We start from the raw sequence: 20,443 nt of genomic DNA, 5'->3' as shown, positions 1-20,443 counted from the left end.
GAACCAAATAGTTAAATAGTTCCAAATAGTACACAGTGAGGGAATATGCAGTAGTTCTGCAGATAGGATGGAAAGGCATGCCGAGTGAAAGGTGACTGATAGCATAGAGAGAGAGAGAGAGAGAGAGAGAAGGAAAGAGAGAGAGAGACTAATAGGTGACTGATCGCATGATGGGGTCCCAGAGAGAGCGAGAGAAAGAGGGATGTATAAAGAGAGAAAGATGGAGAGAGAGGGAGCGTGAGATTGATAGCAGCATGGACAGCACCTCTTTACAACCTCCTATAAAACCCTTATCATTGGTGCTCCATTTACAAAACTAGCGGTCGGGAACTTGTCAGAGAGTGTGAACAGGGCTGGACCTCTCTGGCAGTACTCCTGGAATCTTGTTACATTGATTAGATGTTTGTTTATTTGTTTGTTTTGTTTATTTGATTTGGAAACCACCCAATAGGCAATATGAATGTTCCAATCACATCACATCCAAGCACAGCAGCTGACAGCTGACTGACTGGCAGGATGTTGTTGACTTGACAACAGATTTGTGCTGTTATGGCTATGTTATTCACTAATAATAAAAATCACACATCTGTAAAACTGAGGGTGGACAGTCAGAAAACAAAATCTGATATATAGAAACAAAATCCGATTTGGGTTCTTAGGGTGGCTGTCACAGCCATTGAGATTGTCTGTCTGGTTTGAGACGCATTTGAAAAGAAGTCGACACCATAATGACCTGTAGAGAAAGTTAAAGCAGAGTGTGACTGTCAATCCCAGCCTAATTATAAAGCACAGAGAGGTCAAATCTGGGTCTAGACCAGCCAATAATCATTGTGTCCAATACTCAGTGGTGTAAAGTACTTTAGTAAAAATACTTTGAAGTACTATTTAAGTTGTTTTTTTGCTGTACATTCCTAAAGAAGAGATGTATTTTTTACTCCCTGACACCTAAAAGTACTTGTTACATTTCGAATGCTCATGCAGGACATGAATATGGTCCAATTCACACACCTATCAATATAACACATTGTCCTCCTTACCGCTTCTGATCTGGCGGACTCACTAAACACAAATACTGCATTTGTAAATTATGTCTGAGTGTGGGAGTGTTGCCCTGTCTGTCTGTAAATAAAAAAAACAAGAAAGAATTGTGCTGTCTGGAATTTGATGTATAGCATTTACTTTTACTCAAGTATGATGTTGAGTACTTTTCCCACCGCTGTACTTAAGTATATTTAAAATCAGATACTTTTAGACATTTACTCAAGTAGTATTTACTGGGTGATTTTCACTTTTACTCAGAGTCATAGAGTCATTTTCTATTAAGGTATCTTTACTTTTACTTAAGTATGACAGTAGAGTATTTTTTCTACCACTACCAATACTGGTCTGGTTTTGTCCCAATTAAACTTAGGCCTTAAAACTGTTATGCAACGCATTTGAAAACAGATGCAGTACTTTACGAAGCATCTCCACCCATTCTAACTGTACACTGGCGTCAGACAAAAACTCACAAACTGAACACACCCATGCCATATCACTCACTGTTACTCATTCACTCAATGAGTTGGTGGTTTTGCAATGTGCAACGCAATATCATGCACATCTTGAGACGTAGGCTAGTGATAGGGTAATAGCATTTATAATACACCCCACTCCCTTCACCCTTCTTTCCCTCCCTCCTCCTATCTTGTTCTACACTTTCATCCCACCTATAAAAGTAGCCTGATCCCTCTCATTGTCCTCATTCCCTGCTAACCGAATGCTTAGCCCGCTAACTCTTAAGTTAGCCATGGGCAAATTAAAAAGTGTTTGTGTCCTGCTGTGGATATGTGGGTACAGTGCCGTGACCACCACAGAAGATGGGTGAGTTACAGAGACTGAGATATTAATATTGAGCTGCAATTTTATTCAAGATCTGTGATCGTCTTATTGAATTCATTGGACTTGATTGGTTGAGTAATCAAATGGGTTTGGTAAATTTGAAATGTTTGATTATAATTGTATAATAATATTGTATTGTAAAGTATGAATTACAGGTATCAGATATTGTAAGGTGTTTAGAGTATTTTACCAATCAAGTTTTACAGAATAATTGGTTTTGTAGCATTTGCCGTACTTGACACACACTATTGTAAAGACAGTGTTAATGGACTCACATTTGGACCTATCGAGGATGATGTGTGTAATGGTAATCTTCTTCTGATGGAGCTGGTTTAAACAGATGTGGCTCTGAAATGGTATCCTCTCAAGTAATTGTTCTGAATGATTGTAAAACAACTTCATGAACGATTGTTGTTTAGCTAGCTAGCCAAATATGTTTTTCCCATATTAGCAGAGACATGACATCAGTCAAAGCAATTTAATTTAATTTACTTCTTAAATCTCTGCTGATATTTTGTATTCTATAGGAATTCCCATTCTTCACATAGCATATGGATAGATCCCAGACAGTATATTTTATACAAACAGGAAACCACATTTAATATACCTCTTTGTTTTCTATACGTCTGTTCTCATCCATTCTTACTTTCTTTTACACAGCTATGCAAGATCAGCGAGAGATGCTGGTAAGTTTGCCATATCTAAACACAATTTGGTTTTTCATCTTTTGCCTTGTTGTTAATATTAGCAGAACACTTGATTCAAATATGATGGGCAGCCCAGCTCTACCACAAGTGATTCAACTGATGATTAGGTGATTAGTTGAATCAGGTGTTTTAGTGTTAGGCTAATTTAATACAAATCATGCAACCACACTCTGTGGGTCTACTGTACAGCGTCTGATAGATACAACAGGCAGGTGAGTTCAGTCACATGATCCAGTCATCACAATGTCCTTGGGAACATGATGGTCTTCCTCCATCTCCTCCCCTATACTGTACAACACAAAGACGCTTATCGCTACACTACCTGCTTACGTGCCACGCGCACACAGACACACACAGACGCACACAGACACACAAAAACACACAGACACTTTCTCACAGTTATGGTAGGAGGCAGGAGGGGGCCATATAGTTGGGCAGCGGTCTAAGGCACTGCATCTCAGTGCAAGAGGCGACAGTACAGTCCCTGGTTCGAATCCAGGCTGAATCACATCCTGGTCGTGATTGGGAGTCCCATAGGGCGGCGCACAATTGGCCTAGCGTCGTCCGGGTTTGGCTGGGGTAGGCCGTCATTGTAAATAAGAATTTGTTTTTAACTGACTTGCCTAGTTAAATAAAGGTTAAATAAAAAAAGAATTAATTGGTTTAGGGTCTATAATCAACAGATTACAAATGCATTACTGTTGATATGGCAAGAGGTAATCAACAGATTCCAAATGCATTACTGTTGATATGGCAAGAGGTAATCAACAGATTCCAAATGCATTACTGTTGATATGGCAAGGGGTAATCAACAGATTCCAAATGCATTACTGTTGATATGGCAAGAGGTAATCAACAGATTCCAAATGCATTACTGTTGATTTGGCAAGAGATAATCAACAGATTCCAGATGAATTACTGTTGATATGGTAGTCAGCTGTCTTTTGCCAACGTGTTTGCGCAATGTCACCTTGGCTGTATAGTAGCTGTGAGGAGGACAACACATGACAACACATTTGATATAATGTCATTTACCTATGATGATTTGATCAGCCAATTGCTCTGTGATATTTGCCTCATTACATCAACCATCAAACAAGCAAAGCGTCAATACAGGATTAAGATTGAATCCTACTACACCGGCTCTGACACTCGTCGGATGTGGCAGGGCTTGAAAACTATTAAGGACTGCAAAGGGAAACCCAGACGCGAGCTGCCCAGTGACGCGAGCCTACCAGACGAGCTAAATGCCCTTCGAGGCAAATAACACTGAAGCATGCACGAGAGCACCAGCTGTTCTGGATGACTGTGTGATAACGCTCTCGGTAGCCGATGTGAACAAAACCTTTAAACAGGTCAACATTCACAAAGCCGCTGGGCCAGATGGATTACCAGGACATGTACTCAAAGCATCCGCGGACCAACTGTCAAGTATCTTCACTGACATTTTCAACCTCTTCCTGGCCGAATCTGTAATATCTACATGTTTCAAGCAGACCTCCATAGTCCCTGTGTCCAAGGAAGCGAAGGTAACCTGCCTAAATGATTACCGCCCCGTAGCACTCATGTCGGTAGCCATGTAGTGCTTTGAAAGGCTGGTCATGGCTCACATCAACAGCATCCTCCCTGACACCCTAGACCCACTCCAATTTGCATACCTCCCCAACAGATCCACAGATGACACAATCTTAATCGCACTCCACACTGCCCTTTCCCACCTGGACAAAAGGAACACCTATGTGAGAATGCTGTTCATTGACAGCTCATCGTTCAACACCATAGTGCCCACGAAGCTCATCCCTAAGCTAAGGACTCTGGGAGTAAACACCTCCCTCTGCAACTGGATCCTGGACTTCCTGACAGGCCGCCCCCAGGTGGTAAGAGTAGGCAACAACACGTCTGCCACGCTGATCCTTAACACTGGGGCCCCTCGGGGGTGTGTACTTAGTCCCCTCCTGTACTCCATGTTCACCCATGACTGGGTGGCCAAACACGACTCCAACACCATCAGTAAGTTTGCTGACAACACAACAGTGGTAGGCCTGATCACCGACAACGATGAGATGGCCTATAGGGAGGAGGTCAGATTACTGGCAGTGTAGTGCCAGGACAACAACCTCTCCCTCGATGTGAGCAAGACTAAGGAGCTGATCGTGGACTATAGGAAAAGGCGGGCCGAACAGGCCCCCGTTAACATCGACAGGGCTGTAGTGGAGGGGGTCGAAAGTTTCAAGTTCCTTGGTGTCCACATCACCAACAAACTATCATGGTCCAAACACACCAAGACAGTCGTGAAGCGGGCACGACAAAACCTTTTCCCCTTCAGGAGACAGAAAAGATTTGGCATGGGTCCCCAGGTCCTCAAAAGGTTCTACAACTGCACCATCGAGAGCATCCTGACTGTTTGCATCACCACCTGGTATGGCAACTGCTCTACATCTGATCGTAAGGCACTACAGAGGGTAGTTCGAATGGCCCAGTACATCACTGGGGGCAAGCTTCCTGCCATCCAGAACCTATATAATAGGCGGTGTCAGAGGAAAGCCCATAAAATTGTCAGAGACTCCAGTAATCCAAGTTATAGACTGTTTCCTCTGCTACCGCACACAAGCGGTACCGGAGCGCCAAGTCTAGGACCAAAAGGCTCCTCAACAGCTTCTACCCTCAAGCCATAAGACTGCTGAACAATTCATAAAATCGCTACCGGACAATTTACATTGACCCCCCCCTTTGTACACTGCTGCTACTCGCTGTTTGTTTGTTACCCGTGTCCCCTGTATATAGCCTCGTTATTGTTGTTCTTATTGTGTTACTTTTTATTATTACTTTTTATTTTAGCCTACTTGGTCAATTTTTTCTTCTTCTTGAACTGCACTGTGGTTAAGGGCTTGTAAGTAAGCATTTCACGGTAAAGTCTACACTTATTGTATTCGGCGCATGTGACAAATAAAGTTTGATTTGATTTGAAGTGACATACATTCTATACAATCAGTGCATTCAAGCATTTGTTGTTATTTAATGTTCAACGGCGTCAGAGATCTGAGTTCTTTTGAGAGTAGAACATTCAGGGCCTCACTCACAATCTCTCTCTCCATCCCTCTCTCCATATCCCTCTCTCTCCATCCCTCTCTCCATATCCCTCTCTCTCCATCCCTCTCTCTCATCTCTCTCTCCATCCCACTCTCCATCCCTCTCTCCATATCCCTCTCTCTCCATCCCTCTCTCCATCCCTCTCTCCATCTCTCTCTCTTCATCTCTATCTCCATATCCCTCTCTCATCCCTCTCTCCATCTCTCTCTCCATCTCTCTCTCCATCCCTCTCTCCACCCCTCTCTCTCCACCCCTCTGTCGCATCCCTCTCTTCATCTCTCTCTCCATCCCTCTCTCTCCATCTCTCTCTCATCCCTCTCTCCATCCCTCTCTCTCCATCCCTCTCTCCATCCCTCTCTCCATCCCCCTCTCTCATCCCTCTCTCCATCCCTCTCTCTTATCCCTCTCTCCATCCCTCTCTCTCCATCTCTCTCTCCATCTCTCTCTCATCCCTCTCTCTCCATCCCTCTCTCCATCCCTCTCTCATCCCTCTCTCCATCCCTCTCTCATCCCTCTCTCTCCATCTCTCTCTCATCCCTCTCTCCATCCCTCTCTCATCCCTCTCTCCATCCCTCTCTCTCCATCCCTCTCTCTCCATCTCTCTCCATCCCTCTCCCCATCCCTCTCTCTCCATCTGTCTCCATCCCTCTCTCCATCCCTCTCTCTCCATCCCTATCTCTCCATCTCTCTCCATCCCTCTCTCTCCATCTCTCTCCATCCCTCTCTCTTCATCTCTCCCTCTTCATCTCTATCTCCATCCCTCTCTCCAAACCTCTCTCTCCATCTCTCTCTCCATCCCTCTCTCCATCTCTCTCTCCATCGCTCTCTCTCATCCCACTCTCTCCATCCCTCTCTCCATCCCTCTCTCTCCACACATCTCTTTCCTGCAGCCATTCTGACCTCCTGTGACTTTAACCAGGAAAGTGCACCCTATTGTCAGCTCCAGCAGGACGGCAACGACAACAGTGATTGGACAAGACACCGAGGCCCCACCCCTACACCAGGAACAGGCCCCCCCGGGGATTACCCTGACGGCAGTGAGTAGCCTGTCCTCTTAGGGACATCCACCTGTGTGTATATATATATATATATATATATATATATATATATATATATATATATATATATATATATATATATATATATATATAGATCACCTAGATGAGAGATGTTAGTGAATGTTTTCTTCACCCATGTAGGTAAATAGGTTGTGGTGTCTTTTGGGGGCCAGTCTTCTTTCTGCTTTAGACAACTCCTACCATGAGGGATCTGGAGTTTTAATAGCAGTATCTTGCACCTCAAAAATCACAGTGACTCCTACGTCACAGAAAAGATTGCTTCAATGGTTCTTTGTTATCTCTACACCCATCTACATCATCAATCTCTCTCTTTCACTCACTCACTCACTCACTCACTCACTCACTCACTCACTCACTCACTCACTCACTCACTCACTCACTCACTCACTCACTCACTCACTCACTCACTCACTCACTCACTCACTCACTCACTCTCTCACTCACTCACTCACTCACTCACTCACTCACTCACTCACTCTCTCACTCTCTCTCTCTCTCTCTCTCTCTCTCTCTCTCTCTCTCTCTGTCTCTCTCTCTCTCTGTCTCTCTCTCTCTCTCTCTCTCTCTCTCCTTTTCTTTCTTTATTTCTCCAGATGGTTTCTACATCTACCATGAGTGTGACAATGTGGCCAACGGGCAGAAAGCTCGTCTTCTCAGCCCGGCCCTCTCTTCCACCTCCACCCAGATTTGTGTCCAGTTCCACTACTACATGTACGGCTCAGACAACCAGAACCACCTGCACGTGCTGGCCAAGAGGCCAACCTCGGAGGACAAAGTCTGGGAGAAGACTGGGATCCAGAGCCCCTCTTGGCTTGGAGCTGCTGTCACTGTGGCCAAACCAGCAGGACAGACCCTAAATGTGAGTGTGTGTGTGTGTGTGTGTGTGTTTGAATTAGATTCAGGATAGACACTCACATGTTTGAGTACTGTATGTGTCTGGTTTCAGTGAAAGAGTGATCAGTCGGGTCACAAGTGCCTGTGTCCGTTTTACAGTCCTCTGGCATTTCTTTACAGCACTTTTCATCTCTCTTGTGTCTGTGTCCGTTTTACAGTCCTCTGGCATTTCTTTACAGCACTTTTCATCTCTCTTGTGTCTGTGTCCGTTTTACAGTCCTCTGGCATTTCTTTACAGCACTTTTCATCTCTCTTGTCCTCCCCAGCAAAGTCTTTAACGAGACACTGGTAGTTGTAAAAAAAATCACATCTCAGGGAATGTGAGAGAGAGAAAAACAGACAGACAAGGAGACCTTGACACCAGGGATGGGCCTCTCAAGTTTTTTAAATGTTGTGGCCTTTGCTTAGCTGGTTTTGTCTCTCTACCTGGCATATAATTGGACAATTATTGGTCAATGACAGTGACTTGGGTGACTACACATTCTCCATATTATATGTGTTTATCTCTGTCTACAGATTGTGTTTGAGGCGCAGCGTGGATTGTCTGCTTCTTGTGACTCAGCCCTGGATAACATTGTCATTAGTGAGGGAGCTTGTCCAGGTATGTAGCTCTTTACTCTCATTCTCATCACCCCCCCACCCCTCTCTCTCTCTCTCTCTCTCTTCCTCTCTCATCCCCCTTTCTCTCTTTCCCTTTCCAGTTTGACTATATCATACACCTGTACTGATCAATCCCATGTATTTCCACAGCCTGTCTGACTGGTTGTGACTTCGACACCACTGATGATCTGTGCAGCTGGGAGGCACGTAAACCATCAAATCCTGACTTGTTTGGTTGGGAGCAGTGGCTTGGTCAAACTGACACAGACGGATCTGGTCCTGACGATGACTTCTCCAAACCAGGCTGTAGGTCTTCATTTGAACACTGTGCTGTCTAAATCATCTTTTATTTACTGGGAGAAAATAAATTGTGACACCCAACAGCTCATATTAAAGGTCACTCGTACTTTCTCATATTGTCTTGTTTTCATGTGGTCTCTTCTCTCCGTAGTGGGCCAATATCTGCTGATGGACTCGTTGTCTCGTGTCGCTGGAGAGAAAGTAGAGCTGTGGAGCCCATCCACCACCTCCTCCTCTGGCTGTCTGGACCTCACCTTCCATTACTACATGTACGGCACTGCCACCACCATGAAGCTCAATGTCCACGCAGTGACCAGCGGTAAGATAACCAATATCTTGCAGCTCCACTTACCTTTGATTGCCCATTCTCTGCCTCTACTCTCTCTATATCTCTCTCTCGCTCTCCCCCTCCAGGAGGAAGCCTTGGTTCCCCCATTTTCTCCTTGACAGGGAACCAGGGCCAGGGTTGGAAGCCTGCAGAGATACGTTACCTTGGCTCAGATAACATGCAGGTAAACAGGCTGAAAAGTGATGTGTTACCCTTCTTTATCGAAGCACAAATGTGTATTTATCTGGTAAACCATACCTGTTTTCCTTTTGTTTGAATGTTGATTTGATGGAGGGTGTTTGTGTTTCAGTTTGTGATCGTTGGCTTCTACGGTGAGACCCCTGAGACAGACATCGCTATAGACGCTGTGTGCATCACAGCCTGCACAGGTAATGAATAATCTATGATCTGAGATGATCAATATCTTGTGTAAATATAGACAATCATGTCTTCTGATCTTTGAAAACTGTTAGCCTCTGGAGTTTAATTGGTCTTCTGAAAGTATTATCTTGCGTCTCAAATGTTTTCATTGTTTTTTTCAGCTCCTCCACCAACTACACCAAAACCTCCAACACCGGGACCAACAACATCAGCACCATCAACAACTACTCCCAAACCCTCAACCCCCAAGCCTTCTACACCAAAACCACCAACCACAAAACCACCAGGTGAGATTAACAGCCAAACACCTGTATCATTCTCATGGTCAGAATCAGAAACCATCACAAATGAGCTCTGTTGTTAACCTTTGATTCCCTCCAACCCCAACCCATACACCCCTTTATTCCCCCGTCCTCTCCCTCTCTCCCCCAATAGTGACGTGCCCTCCTAATGCTGAGTACATAGAGTGTGGCCCAGCCTGCATCCCCAGCTGTAAGGAACCCTCCACCAACTGCACTGGCTCCTGTATCAGTGCGTGTTTCTGTAAGCCAGGCTTTGTGTTCAAAGGCAGACGCTGTGTCCCCATAGAAACATGTGGCTGTCTGGAGGGAGGTGACTACTATGAGGTACGAGACCATCTGGGATTGTTAGTCTGTGGTTAAGAATGTACTTTGTGACAGAAAATGACACAATATAATGTGATATACAATATTGTGTATGATATACTATACGGCATACCATACGATATATGATACACGATATACGATGTGATACACAATATGATACGATATCATACGATACGGTACTTTTACTGTCCAGAATGTCCACTCCTGTGGAAATTGATAGTACTCCTCTCAGCACATCACAAATATACTTTAAAAATGACCAACAACTCAAGGAACACACGCATACGTTCACAGAATGCACAAATAAACTGCAATTTGTTTTTGAATTGGCAAACAACATGTTAATAATTCCTCTCTCCCTGTCTCTGTCCTTTTAGCCAGGAGAGATCATCTTTGGTGACGGCTGCTCCAAGCTGTGTCGTTGTGCTGGAAACTACATCCTGGACTGTGTGGACAACTCCTGCTCTCCCACGGAGGAGTGTCGCAACGGAGCCTGCTATCCTAAAGGTACTGTTAGCTGAGTTATAATACATTGTATTAGCAAAGTTATCAGAACTTGTATTAGCTCAGTTATCAAACTTGTATTAGCTCAGTTATCATAACTTGTATTAGCTCAGTTATCATAACTTGTATTAGCTCAGTTATCATAACTTGTATTAGCTCAGCTATCATAACTTGTATTAGCTCAGTTACCATCATTTATATGAAGATGAAAGGCTTTTCAAATCAATTATATTGGTAAGGAGTTCCATCGTGAAACCCATGGGAACATCCAACCTACAGTAAAGTGGATCGTTCCTAGAGTTTGATTCCTAGCTATGCAAACAGACAGCCTTATTTACAGTATACATCTATTATGTGCGGCTTGGAAAACACTATTTACATTTTGTCAGGCATCAGTTGGTGAAGAAAATAACCCAACTATGTGAACACTGAGTCAGTATTATTTCCACCAGCCAATTACTAATTTAACTCCCAACTTTATAATCACTATTCCCCCCAGACACCTCTACCTGTATCGCATCTGGTGACCCTCACTACACCACCTTCGACAAGAAGAAGTACAACTTCATGGGGAACTGCAGCTACCTGATGTCAGAGCCCTGTAACCACACGTCAGTGCCTCACTACGAGGTGCATGCTGACAACGAGAACCGCTTCAACAAACCAACCATCTCCTACCTGAAGGCTGTGCATGTGTACGTGCGTGGGGTGAAGATCTCCATCTTGAAGGGAGGCACCGTGCAGGTGAGAGAGAGAGGGATTGGTGGAGGGATAGGGTTGGGGTAGAGAGAAAAAGAGATGAGGAAGACGATTGAAAATGTTTAAAAACGTAACAATGGAAAGAAATAGTGATAAAATGCAGAGCCCTGCATGTACACATTCAATATACAGTAACATACACAGTCAAGATCAGTTTGTCATTGTATTCAACAAATCTTTATTGTCACCGAAGGGACATTCCTGAGCAGCATTAAATGCATACAATTCATACAAAACACAGACACAGAACAGCTTATAAAGAGGAAGCTAAAAAACATTAAAATGAAGTGTACCTCACTAACACATGTGTGTGTCCTCTTCTCCTCCTAGTTGAATGGTATCAATGTGAACATCCCACTGACCCCAGCTACAGGCGTGTCTGTTCTGAAGTCTGGTAAACACTACACTGTAGCCATGGACTTTGGTGTGACCGTACGATATGACGGAAACCACTACATGGACATCAAGGTCATCAAGGAGTGAGTCAAAACTGCTTCATACACACACTGAAGAGAACACACACATACACACAAACACACACACACACACACACACAGAGAGAGAGAGAGAGACCAAAAATGGGGTCTATGCAGCTTGGTTTATCTCCTACAGTTTTGGTGACCCCGACATGATATACCATAAAAATGCCCATATAAACACAACATAAAAAATAAAAAATAAATAGAAAGTTCTCACATTGTAATATTTTTATTTTATAATGTTGTCATTCAAATTCTAGAAAAAATGCTTGACTCATCGGTCTATTTGCTCCTGTGTATTTAGCTATAAGGACAAGCTGTGTGGACTGTGTGGAGACTACAACGGAAACTCCAACGATGACTTCAGGAAACCCGACGGTTCTCTGACCACCAACCCCAATGACTTTGGACACAGCTGGGTCACAGATCCCAAGTGAGTCATGCCACCAGTTACACACACACACACACACACACACACACACACACACACACACACACACACACACACACACACACACACACACACACACACACACACACACACACACACACACACACACACACACACACACACACACACACACACACACACACACACACACTCACACACACAAACACACACACATGACTGATTCACCCTGTCTCTGACTCCAGTTGTAACAAGAAGCCCAACACCACCATCCCAGGCTGTACTGATGATGAACTGGACAGGTATGAGAGCTCTGGCTACTGCGGCATGCTACTGGACAAGAACGGACCGTTCGCTGTCTGTCACCCCAAGGTCAACCCCAATGTGAGTAACTACCGTAATGTGTGGTATATAGTGTCTTACCTAATGTGTGATATTACTGTAATGTACGGTATATAGAGTCATATCATATTTAGTTTTTAAGATTAAACAAAAGTTTGTTTAATGTGTGAAATCTCACACCCAAGAAAAACATTTTGTAAATATATAGACATATTTAGTGCAGAAATGTTTAAATACGCTTCATTTAATTCAATTCAAACACCTTTGTCACTTAAGTAACCAAAGCTCCAAGCTGTGTGTGCAAGTCAAAGACACGCGTATGTTTATGTGTGTCTATTTCAGAGTTTCTTCAAGGACTGTCTGTTTGACCTGTGCGAGCTGGATGGTGCTCAACCCATCCTGTGTGAGTCCATCGAGTCGTATGTCAATGACTGTCAGGACCGAGGAGTCACCATCGGAACCTGGAGGAACAGCACCTTCTGCCGTGAGTACAGATCAATGTTGGGGTCAATTCCATTTCAATTCCAGTCATTTCAGAAAGTTAACCAAATTCTCATTCCAAGTGTCTCTCACTGAAAAGCATTAAAGAGAATTGGAATTGGTATTTCAAAGTTCTTCCTGAATTGACTGGAATTGAAATGGAATGGACCCCGACCCTGGTACAGATACATGTTATACATGATAATAACAAGCAAGAGACGGATATTGATGATGAAGATGGAAAATGTAGTGATTCATATAATAATAATTATTCATTCACTCACCAAAGACCCTGCTGTTATTAGCACATCAAAGACCAAACAAAACACTCTAACAGTACTGTTCCGTATAATCAACAAAGTCATTATTAAGAGACAGTCATGTTTTAAAGTAGACCTATCTCCTAATGTCTCCTCTTCCCTCCTTCTCTCCAGCTCTGACATGCCCCCCCAACAGTCAGTACGTGCCCTGTGCCGCCCCTTGCCAGCGCACCTGTGCCTCCAGACCCTCCACAGGGTGTGATGCTCCCTGTTCAGAGGGCTGTGTGTGTGACCCTGGTTACGTCCTCAGCGCCGGGAAGTGTGTCAAAGAGAACTCCTGTGGCTGCAAAGACACCAACGGACAGTACTACGAGGTGAGTGTGTTGTGTGTCGGGTGATGGACTTTGTGTGTGTGTGTGACGTGTATGTAACCAACCAGCAACCAACCACTGATTAACTATTGTCTCTCCATCCATCTCTCCTCCTTCCCTCCCTCCCTCCAGCCTGGTGAGGAGTGGTACGTGGAGGACTGTAAGCTGAAATGTTATTGTAACGCTCCCTTCGTCACCTGCAATCCTTCTGATTGTCCTCCAATGCACGAGTGTAAGGTCCAGGGAGGAGAGCTGGACTGCTACCCTACAAGTAAGTCCCCTGACATAAACAGTCCGTACAAACACCCACACACACTCAAAATGGTGTTTTGACGTCTGACGTCTTGGATGGTATGGTAGGTGACCAGGCTGTGACCATATGAGTTGATCAGACAGAACAAACAGATCTGAGACTTGGCTATAATATCTTTCTCTCTTATGTCTCATGCTGTCTCCCTCTGTCCCTCAGCCCCAACTACAGTCAAACCAACTACTCCCATACCAACTACACCTAAACCAACTACTCCCAAACCTACTACCACAAAACCACCAGGTGAAATTAACAGACAATCATCTGTTCTCATTCTTACGATCAGAATCAGAAACGGCTTTCTGTATTTGCACAAATCAATTAATTGGTAACCCAATAATTCCTGATATTAACCCCTTGTCTCCCTTCCACCCCACCGCCTTACCCTCTCTTCTTTGCCTCCCCCATCCTCCTCTCCCTCTCTCCCCCAATAGTGACGTGCCCTCCCAATGCTGAGTACATAGAGTGTGGCCCAGCCTGCATCCCCAGCTGTAAGGAACCCTCCACCAACTGCACTGGCTCCTGTATCAGTGCGTGTTTCTGTAAGCCAGGCTTTGTGTTCAAAGGCAGACGCTGTGTCCCCATAGAAACATGTGGCTGTCTGGAGGGAGGTGACTACTATGAGGTACGAGACCATCTGGGATTGTTAGTCTGTGGTTAAGAATGTACTTTGTGACAGAAAATGACACAATATAATGTGATATACAATATTGTGTATGATATACCATACGGCATACCATACGATATATGATACACGATATACGATGTGATGCACAATATGATACGATATCATACGATACGGTACTTTTACTGTCCAGAATGTCCACTCCTGTGGAAATTGATAGTACTCCTCTCAGCACATCACAAATATACTTTAAAAATGACCAACAACTCAAGGAACACACGCATACGTTCACAGAATGCACAAATAAACTGCAATTTTTGGGGGAATTGGCAAACAACATGTTAATAACTCCTCTCTCCCTGTCTTTGTCCTTTTAGCCAGGAGAGATCATCTTTGGTGACGGCTGCTCCAAGCTGTGTCGTTGTGCTGGAAACTACATCCTGGACTGTGTGGACAACTCCTGCTCTCCCACGGAGGAGTGTCGCAACGGAGCCTGCTATCCTAAAGGTACTGTTAGCTGAGTTATAATACATTGTATTAGCAAAGTTATCAGAACTTGTATTAGCTCAGTTATCAGAACTTGTATTAGCTCAGTTATCAAACTTGTATTAGCTCAGTTATCATAACTTGTAATAGCTCATTTATAAGAACTTGAATTAGCTGAGTTTTTATTTGACCTTTATTGAACTAGGCAAGTCAGTTAAAACTTCTTCAGGACTGATGGGTCACCACCAAGCAAACGGAGGTTAATGCAATAAGCATGAGGTTGTAAGTAGCAAGAACATTTCCCAGGACATAGACATATCGGACATTGGCAGAAAGCTTAAATTCTTGTTCATCTAACTGCACTGTCCAATTTACAGTAGCTATTACAGTGAAAGAATACCATGCTATTGTTTGAGGAGAGTGCACAGTTTTGAACATGAAAAGTTATTAAATAACAAAATAGGCACATTTGGACAGTCTTGATACAACATTTTGAAAAGAAATGCAATGGTTCATTGGATCAGTCTGAAACGTTGCACATACACTGCTGCCATCAAGTGGCCAAAATCTAAATTGCAGCTGGGCTGGAATAATACATTATGGCCTTTCTCTTGCATTTCAAACATGATGGTACAAAAAAATACAAAAAAAACGTTGGTTTTGTCTTTGTATTATCTTTTACCTGATCTAATGTGTTATCTTCTCCTACATTCCTTTCACATTTCCACAAACTTCAAAGTATTTCCTTTCAAATGGTACCAAGAATATGCATTTCCTTGCTTTAGTGCCTGAGCTACAGGCAGTTAGATTTGGGTATGTCATTTTAGGCGAAAATTGAAAAAAAGGGGTCAATACTTAAGAGGTTTTTAAGAACACATTTTTATTTACAATGACGGCGGGTTAACTGCCTTGTTCAGGGAAAGAACGACAGACTTTTACCTTGTCAGCTCGGGGATTCAATCTAGCAACCTTTCGGTTACTGGCCCAACGATCTAAACACTAGCCTACCTGCAGCCCCAGTTATCATAACTTGTATTAGCTCATTTTTCAGAACTTGTATTAGCTCAGTTATCATAACTTGTATTAGCTCAGTTATCATAACTTGTATTAGCTAATTTATCAGATCTTGTATTAGCTCAGTTATCATAACTTGTATTAGCTCCGTTATCTTTACTTGTTTTGGCTCAGTTGTCATTAAATGTGTTTGCTAAGTTATCACAACTTATATTAGCTGAGATATCTTAACTTCTCTTTCATCAGATATCATACCTTGTATTAGCTGAGTTATTATCACTTATATGAAGATGAAAGGGCTTTTCAAATCAATTATATTGGTAAGGAGTTCCATCGTGAAACCCATGGGAACATCCAACCTACAGTAAAGTGGATCGTTCCTAGAGTTTGATTCCTAGCTATGCAAACAGACAGCCTTATTTACAGTATACATCTATTATGTGCGGCTTGGAAAACACTATTTACATTTTGTCAGGCATCATTTGGTGAAGAAAATAACCCACCTATGTGAACACTGAGTCAGTATTATTTCCACCAGCCAATTACTAATTTAACTCCCAACTTTATAATCACTATTCCCCCCAGACACCTCTACCTGTATCGCATCTGGTGACCCTCACTACACCACCTTCGACAAGAAGAAGTACAACTTCATGGGGAACTGCAGCTACCTGATGTCAGAGCCCTGTAACCACACGTCAGTGCCTCACTACGAGGTGCATGCTGACAACGAGAACCGCTTCAACAAACCAACCATCTCCTACCTGAAGGCTGTGCATGTGTACGTGCGTGGGGTGAAGATCTCCATCTTGAAGGGAGGCACCGTGCAGGTGAGAGAGAGAGGGATTGGTGGAGGGATGGGGTTGGGGTAGAGAGAAAAAGAGATGAGGAAGACGATTGAAAATGTTTAAAAACGTAACAATGGAAAGAAATAGTGATAAAATGCAGAGCCCTGCATGTACACATTCAATATACAGTAACATACACAGTCAAGATGAGTTTGTCATTGTATTCTACAAATCTTTATTGTCACCGAAGGGACATTCCTGAGCAGCATTAAATGCATAAAATTCATACAAAACACAGACACAGAACAGCTCATAAAGAGGAAGCTAAAAAACATTAAAATGAAGTGTACCTCACTAACACATGTGTGTGTCCTCTTCTCCTCCTAGTTGAATGGTATCAATGTGAACATCCCACTGACCCCAGCTACAGGCGTGTCTGTTTTGAAGTCTGGTAAACACTACACTGTAGCCATGGACTTTGGTGTGACCGTACGATATGACGGAAACCACTACATGGACATCAAGGTCATCAAGGAGTGAGTCAAAACTGCTTCATACACACACTGAGGAGAACACACACATACACAAACACACACACACACACACACACACACACACACACACACACACACACACACACACACACACACACACACACTCACAGAGAGAGAGAGAGAGAGAGAGAGAGAGAGAGAGAGAGAGACAGAGAGAGAGAGAGAGAGAGAGAGACCAAAAATGGGGTCTATGTAGCTTGGTTTCTCTCCTATAGTTTTGGTGACCCCGACATGATATACCATAAAAATGCCCATTTCAACACAACATAAAAAATAAAAAACAAATAGAAAGTTCTCACATTGTAATATTTTTATTTAATAATGTTGTCATTAAAATTCTAGAAAAAATGCTTGACTCATCGGTCTATTTGCTCCTGTGTATTTAGCTATAAGGACAAGCTGTGTGGACTGTGTGGAGACTACAACGGAAACTCCAACGATGACTTCAGGAAACCCGACGGGTCTCTGACCACCAACCCCAATGACTTTGGACACAGCTGGGTCACAGATCCCAAGTGAGTCATGCCACCAGTTACACACGCACACACACACACACACACACGCACACACACACACACACACACACACACACACACACACACACACACACACACACACACACACACACACACACACACACACACACACACACACACACACACACACACACACACACACACACACACACAAACACACACACATGACTGATTCACCCTGTCTCTGACTCCAGTTGTAACAAGAAGCCCAACACCACCATCCCAGGCTGTACTGATGATGAACTGGACAGGTATGAGAGCTCTGGCTACTGCGGCATGCTACTGGACAAGAACGGACCGTTCGCTGTCTGTCACCCCAAGGTCAACCCCAATGTGAGTAACTACCGTAATGTGTGGTATATAGTGTCTTACCTAATGTGTGATATTACTGTAATGTACGGTATATAGAGTCATATCATATTTTGTCTTTAAGATTAAACAAAAGTTTGTTTAATGTGTGAAATCTCACACCCATGAAAAACATTTTGTAAATATATAGACATATTTAGTGCAGAAATGTTTAAATACGCTTCATTTAATTCAATTCAAACACCTTTGTCACTTAAGTAACCAAAGCTCCAAGCTGTGTGTGCAAGTCAAAGACACGCGTATGTTTATGTGTGTCTATTTCAGAGTTTCTTCAAGGACTGTCTGTTTGACCTGTGCGAGCTGGATGGTGCTCAACCCATCCTGTGTGAGTCCATCGAGTCGTATGTCAACGACTGTCAGGACCGAGGAGTCACCATCGGAACCTGGAGGAACAGCACCTTCTGCCGTGAGTACAGATCAATGTTGGGGTCAATTCCATTTCAATTCCAGTCATTTCAGAAAGTTAACCAAATTCTCATTCCAAGTGTCTCTCACTGAAAAGCATTGAAGAGAATTGGAATTGGTATTTCAAAGTTCTTCCTGAATTGACTGGAATTGAAATGGAATGGACCCCGACCCTGGTACAGATACATGTTATACATGATAATAACAAGCAAGAGACGGATATTGATGATGAAGATGGAAAATGTAGTGATTCATATAATAATAATTATTCATTCACTCACCAAAGACCCTGCTGTTATTAGCACATCAAAGACCAAACAAAACACTCTAACAGTACTGTTCCGTATAATCAACAAAGTCATTATTAAGAGACAGTCATGTTTTAAAGTAGACCTATCTCCTAATGTCTCCTCTTCCCTCCTTCTCTCCAGCTCTGACATGCCCCCCCAACAGTCAGTACGTGCCCTGTGCCGCCCCTTGCCAGCGCACCTGTGCCTCCAGACCCTCCACAGGGTGTGATGCTCCCTGTTCAGAGGGCTGTGTGTGTGACCCTGGTTACGTCCTCAGTGCCGGGAAGTGTGTCAAAGAGAACTCCTGTGGCTGCAAAGACACCAACGGACAGTACTACGAGGTGAGTGTGTTGTGTGTCGGGTGATGGACTTTGTGTGTGTGTGTGACGTGTATGTAACCAACCAGCAACCAACCACTGATTAACTATTGTCTCTCCATCCATCTCTCCTCCTTCCCTCCCTCCCTCCAGCCTGGTGAGGAGTGGTACGTGGAGGACTGTAAGCTGAAATGTTATTGTAACGCTCCCTTCGTCACCTGCAATCCTTCTGATTGCCCTCCAATGCACGAGTGTAAGGTCCAGGGAGGAGAGCTGGACTGCTACCCTACAAGTAAGTCCCCTGACATAAACAGTCCGTACAAACACCCACACACACTCAAAATGGTGTTTTGACGTCTGACGTCTTGGATGGTAGGGTAGGTGACTAGGCTGTGACCATATGAGTTGACCAGACAGCACAAACAGATCTGAGACTTGGCTATAATATCTTTCTCTCTTATGTCTCATGCTGTCTCCCTCTGTCCCTCAGCCCCAACTACAGTCAAACCAACTACTCCCATACCAACTACACCTAAACCAACTACTCCCAAACCTACTACCACAAAACCACCCGGTGAAATTAACAGACAATCATCTGTTCTCATTCTTATGATCAGAATCAGAAACGGCTTTCTGTATTTGCACAAATCAATTAATTGGTAACCCAATAATTCCTGATATTAACCCCTTGTCTCCCTTCCACCCCACCCCCTTACCCTCTCTTCTTTGCCTCCCCCCATCCTCCTCTCCCTCTCTCCCCCAATAGTGACGTGCCCTCCCAATGCTGAGTACATAGAGTGTGGCCCAGCCTGCATCCCCAGCTGTAAGGAACCCTCCACCAACTGCACTGGCTCCTGTATCAGTGCGTGTTTCTGTAAGCCAGGCTTTGTGTTCAAAGGCAGACGCTGTGTCCCCATAGAAACATGTGGCTGTCTGGAGGGAGGTGACTACTATGAGGTACGAGACCATCTGGGATTGTTAGTCTGTGGTTAAGAATGTACTTTGTGACAGAAAATGACACAATATAATGTGATATACAATATTGTGTATGATATACTATACGGCATACCATACGATATATGATACACGATATACGATGTGATACACAATATGATACGATATCATACGAAACGGTACTTTTATTGTCCAGAATGTCCACTCCTGTGGAAATTGATAGTACTCCTCTCAGCACATCACAAATATACTTTAAAAATGACCAACAACTCAAGGAACACACGCATACGTTCACAGAATGCACA

The 20,443-nt window shown here is 43.6% G+C and overlaps 1 protein-coding gene across 1 annotated transcript in view; it reads left to right on the top strand.

Annotated features, from left to right (window-relative positions):
- Positions 1–1,859: 1,859 nt before the first annotated feature.
- LOC120030462 (IgGFc-binding protein-like) overlaps positions 1,860–20,443 on the top strand; it is an 89,674-nt gene continuing 71,090 nt past the window's right edge. The window contains exons 1-30 of the mRNA XM_038975877.1: positions 1,860–1,863; positions 6,569–6,715; positions 7,351–7,616; positions 8,168–8,252; positions 8,402–8,557; positions 8,703–8,870; positions 8,966–9,063; positions 9,190–9,268; positions 9,422–9,547; positions 9,696–9,886; positions 10,264–10,393; positions 10,890–11,134; positions 11,480–11,628; positions 11,933–12,061; positions 12,283–12,421; positions 12,722–12,863; positions 13,294–13,493; positions 13,623–13,761; positions 13,960–14,043; positions 14,235–14,425; positions 14,803–14,932; positions 16,511–16,755; positions 17,101–17,249; positions 17,654–17,782; positions 17,998–18,136; positions 18,437–18,656; positions 19,009–19,208; positions 19,338–19,476; positions 19,675–19,758; positions 19,951–20,141. Of these exons, the coding sequence (XP_038831805.1) occupies positions 1,860–1,863; positions 6,569–6,715; positions 7,351–7,616; positions 8,168–8,252; positions 8,402–8,557; positions 8,703–8,870; positions 8,966–9,063; positions 9,190–9,268; positions 9,422–9,547; positions 9,696–9,886; positions 10,264–10,393; positions 10,890–11,134; positions 11,480–11,628; positions 11,933–12,061; positions 12,283–12,421; positions 12,722–12,863; positions 13,294–13,493; positions 13,623–13,761; positions 13,960–14,043; positions 14,235–14,425; positions 14,803–14,932; positions 16,511–16,755; positions 17,101–17,249; positions 17,654–17,782; positions 17,998–18,136; positions 18,437–18,656; positions 19,009–19,208; positions 19,338–19,476; positions 19,675–19,758; positions 19,951–20,141 (4,494 nt within the window). The remainder of the gene's footprint in view (positions 1,864–6,568; positions 6,716–7,350; positions 7,617–8,167; positions 8,253–8,401; positions 8,558–8,702; positions 8,871–8,965; positions 9,064–9,189; positions 9,269–9,421; positions 9,548–9,695; positions 9,887–10,263; positions 10,394–10,889; positions 11,135–11,479; positions 11,629–11,932; positions 12,062–12,282; positions 12,422–12,721; positions 12,864–13,293; positions 13,494–13,622; positions 13,762–13,959; positions 14,044–14,234; positions 14,426–14,802; positions 14,933–16,510; positions 16,756–17,100; positions 17,250–17,653; positions 17,783–17,997; positions 18,137–18,436; positions 18,657–19,008; positions 19,209–19,337; positions 19,477–19,674; positions 19,759–19,950; positions 20,142–20,443) is intronic.

The sequence above is a fragment of the Salvelinus namaycush genome, chromosome 36, assembly GCF_016432855.1.
Source record: "Salvelinus namaycush isolate Seneca chromosome 36, SaNama_1.0, whole genome shotgun sequence".
Lineage (NCBI taxonomy): Eukaryota > Metazoa > Chordata > Actinopteri > Salmoniformes > Salmonidae > Salvelinus > Salvelinus namaycush.
This window is presented reverse-complemented; position numbering and strand designations above follow the sequence as displayed.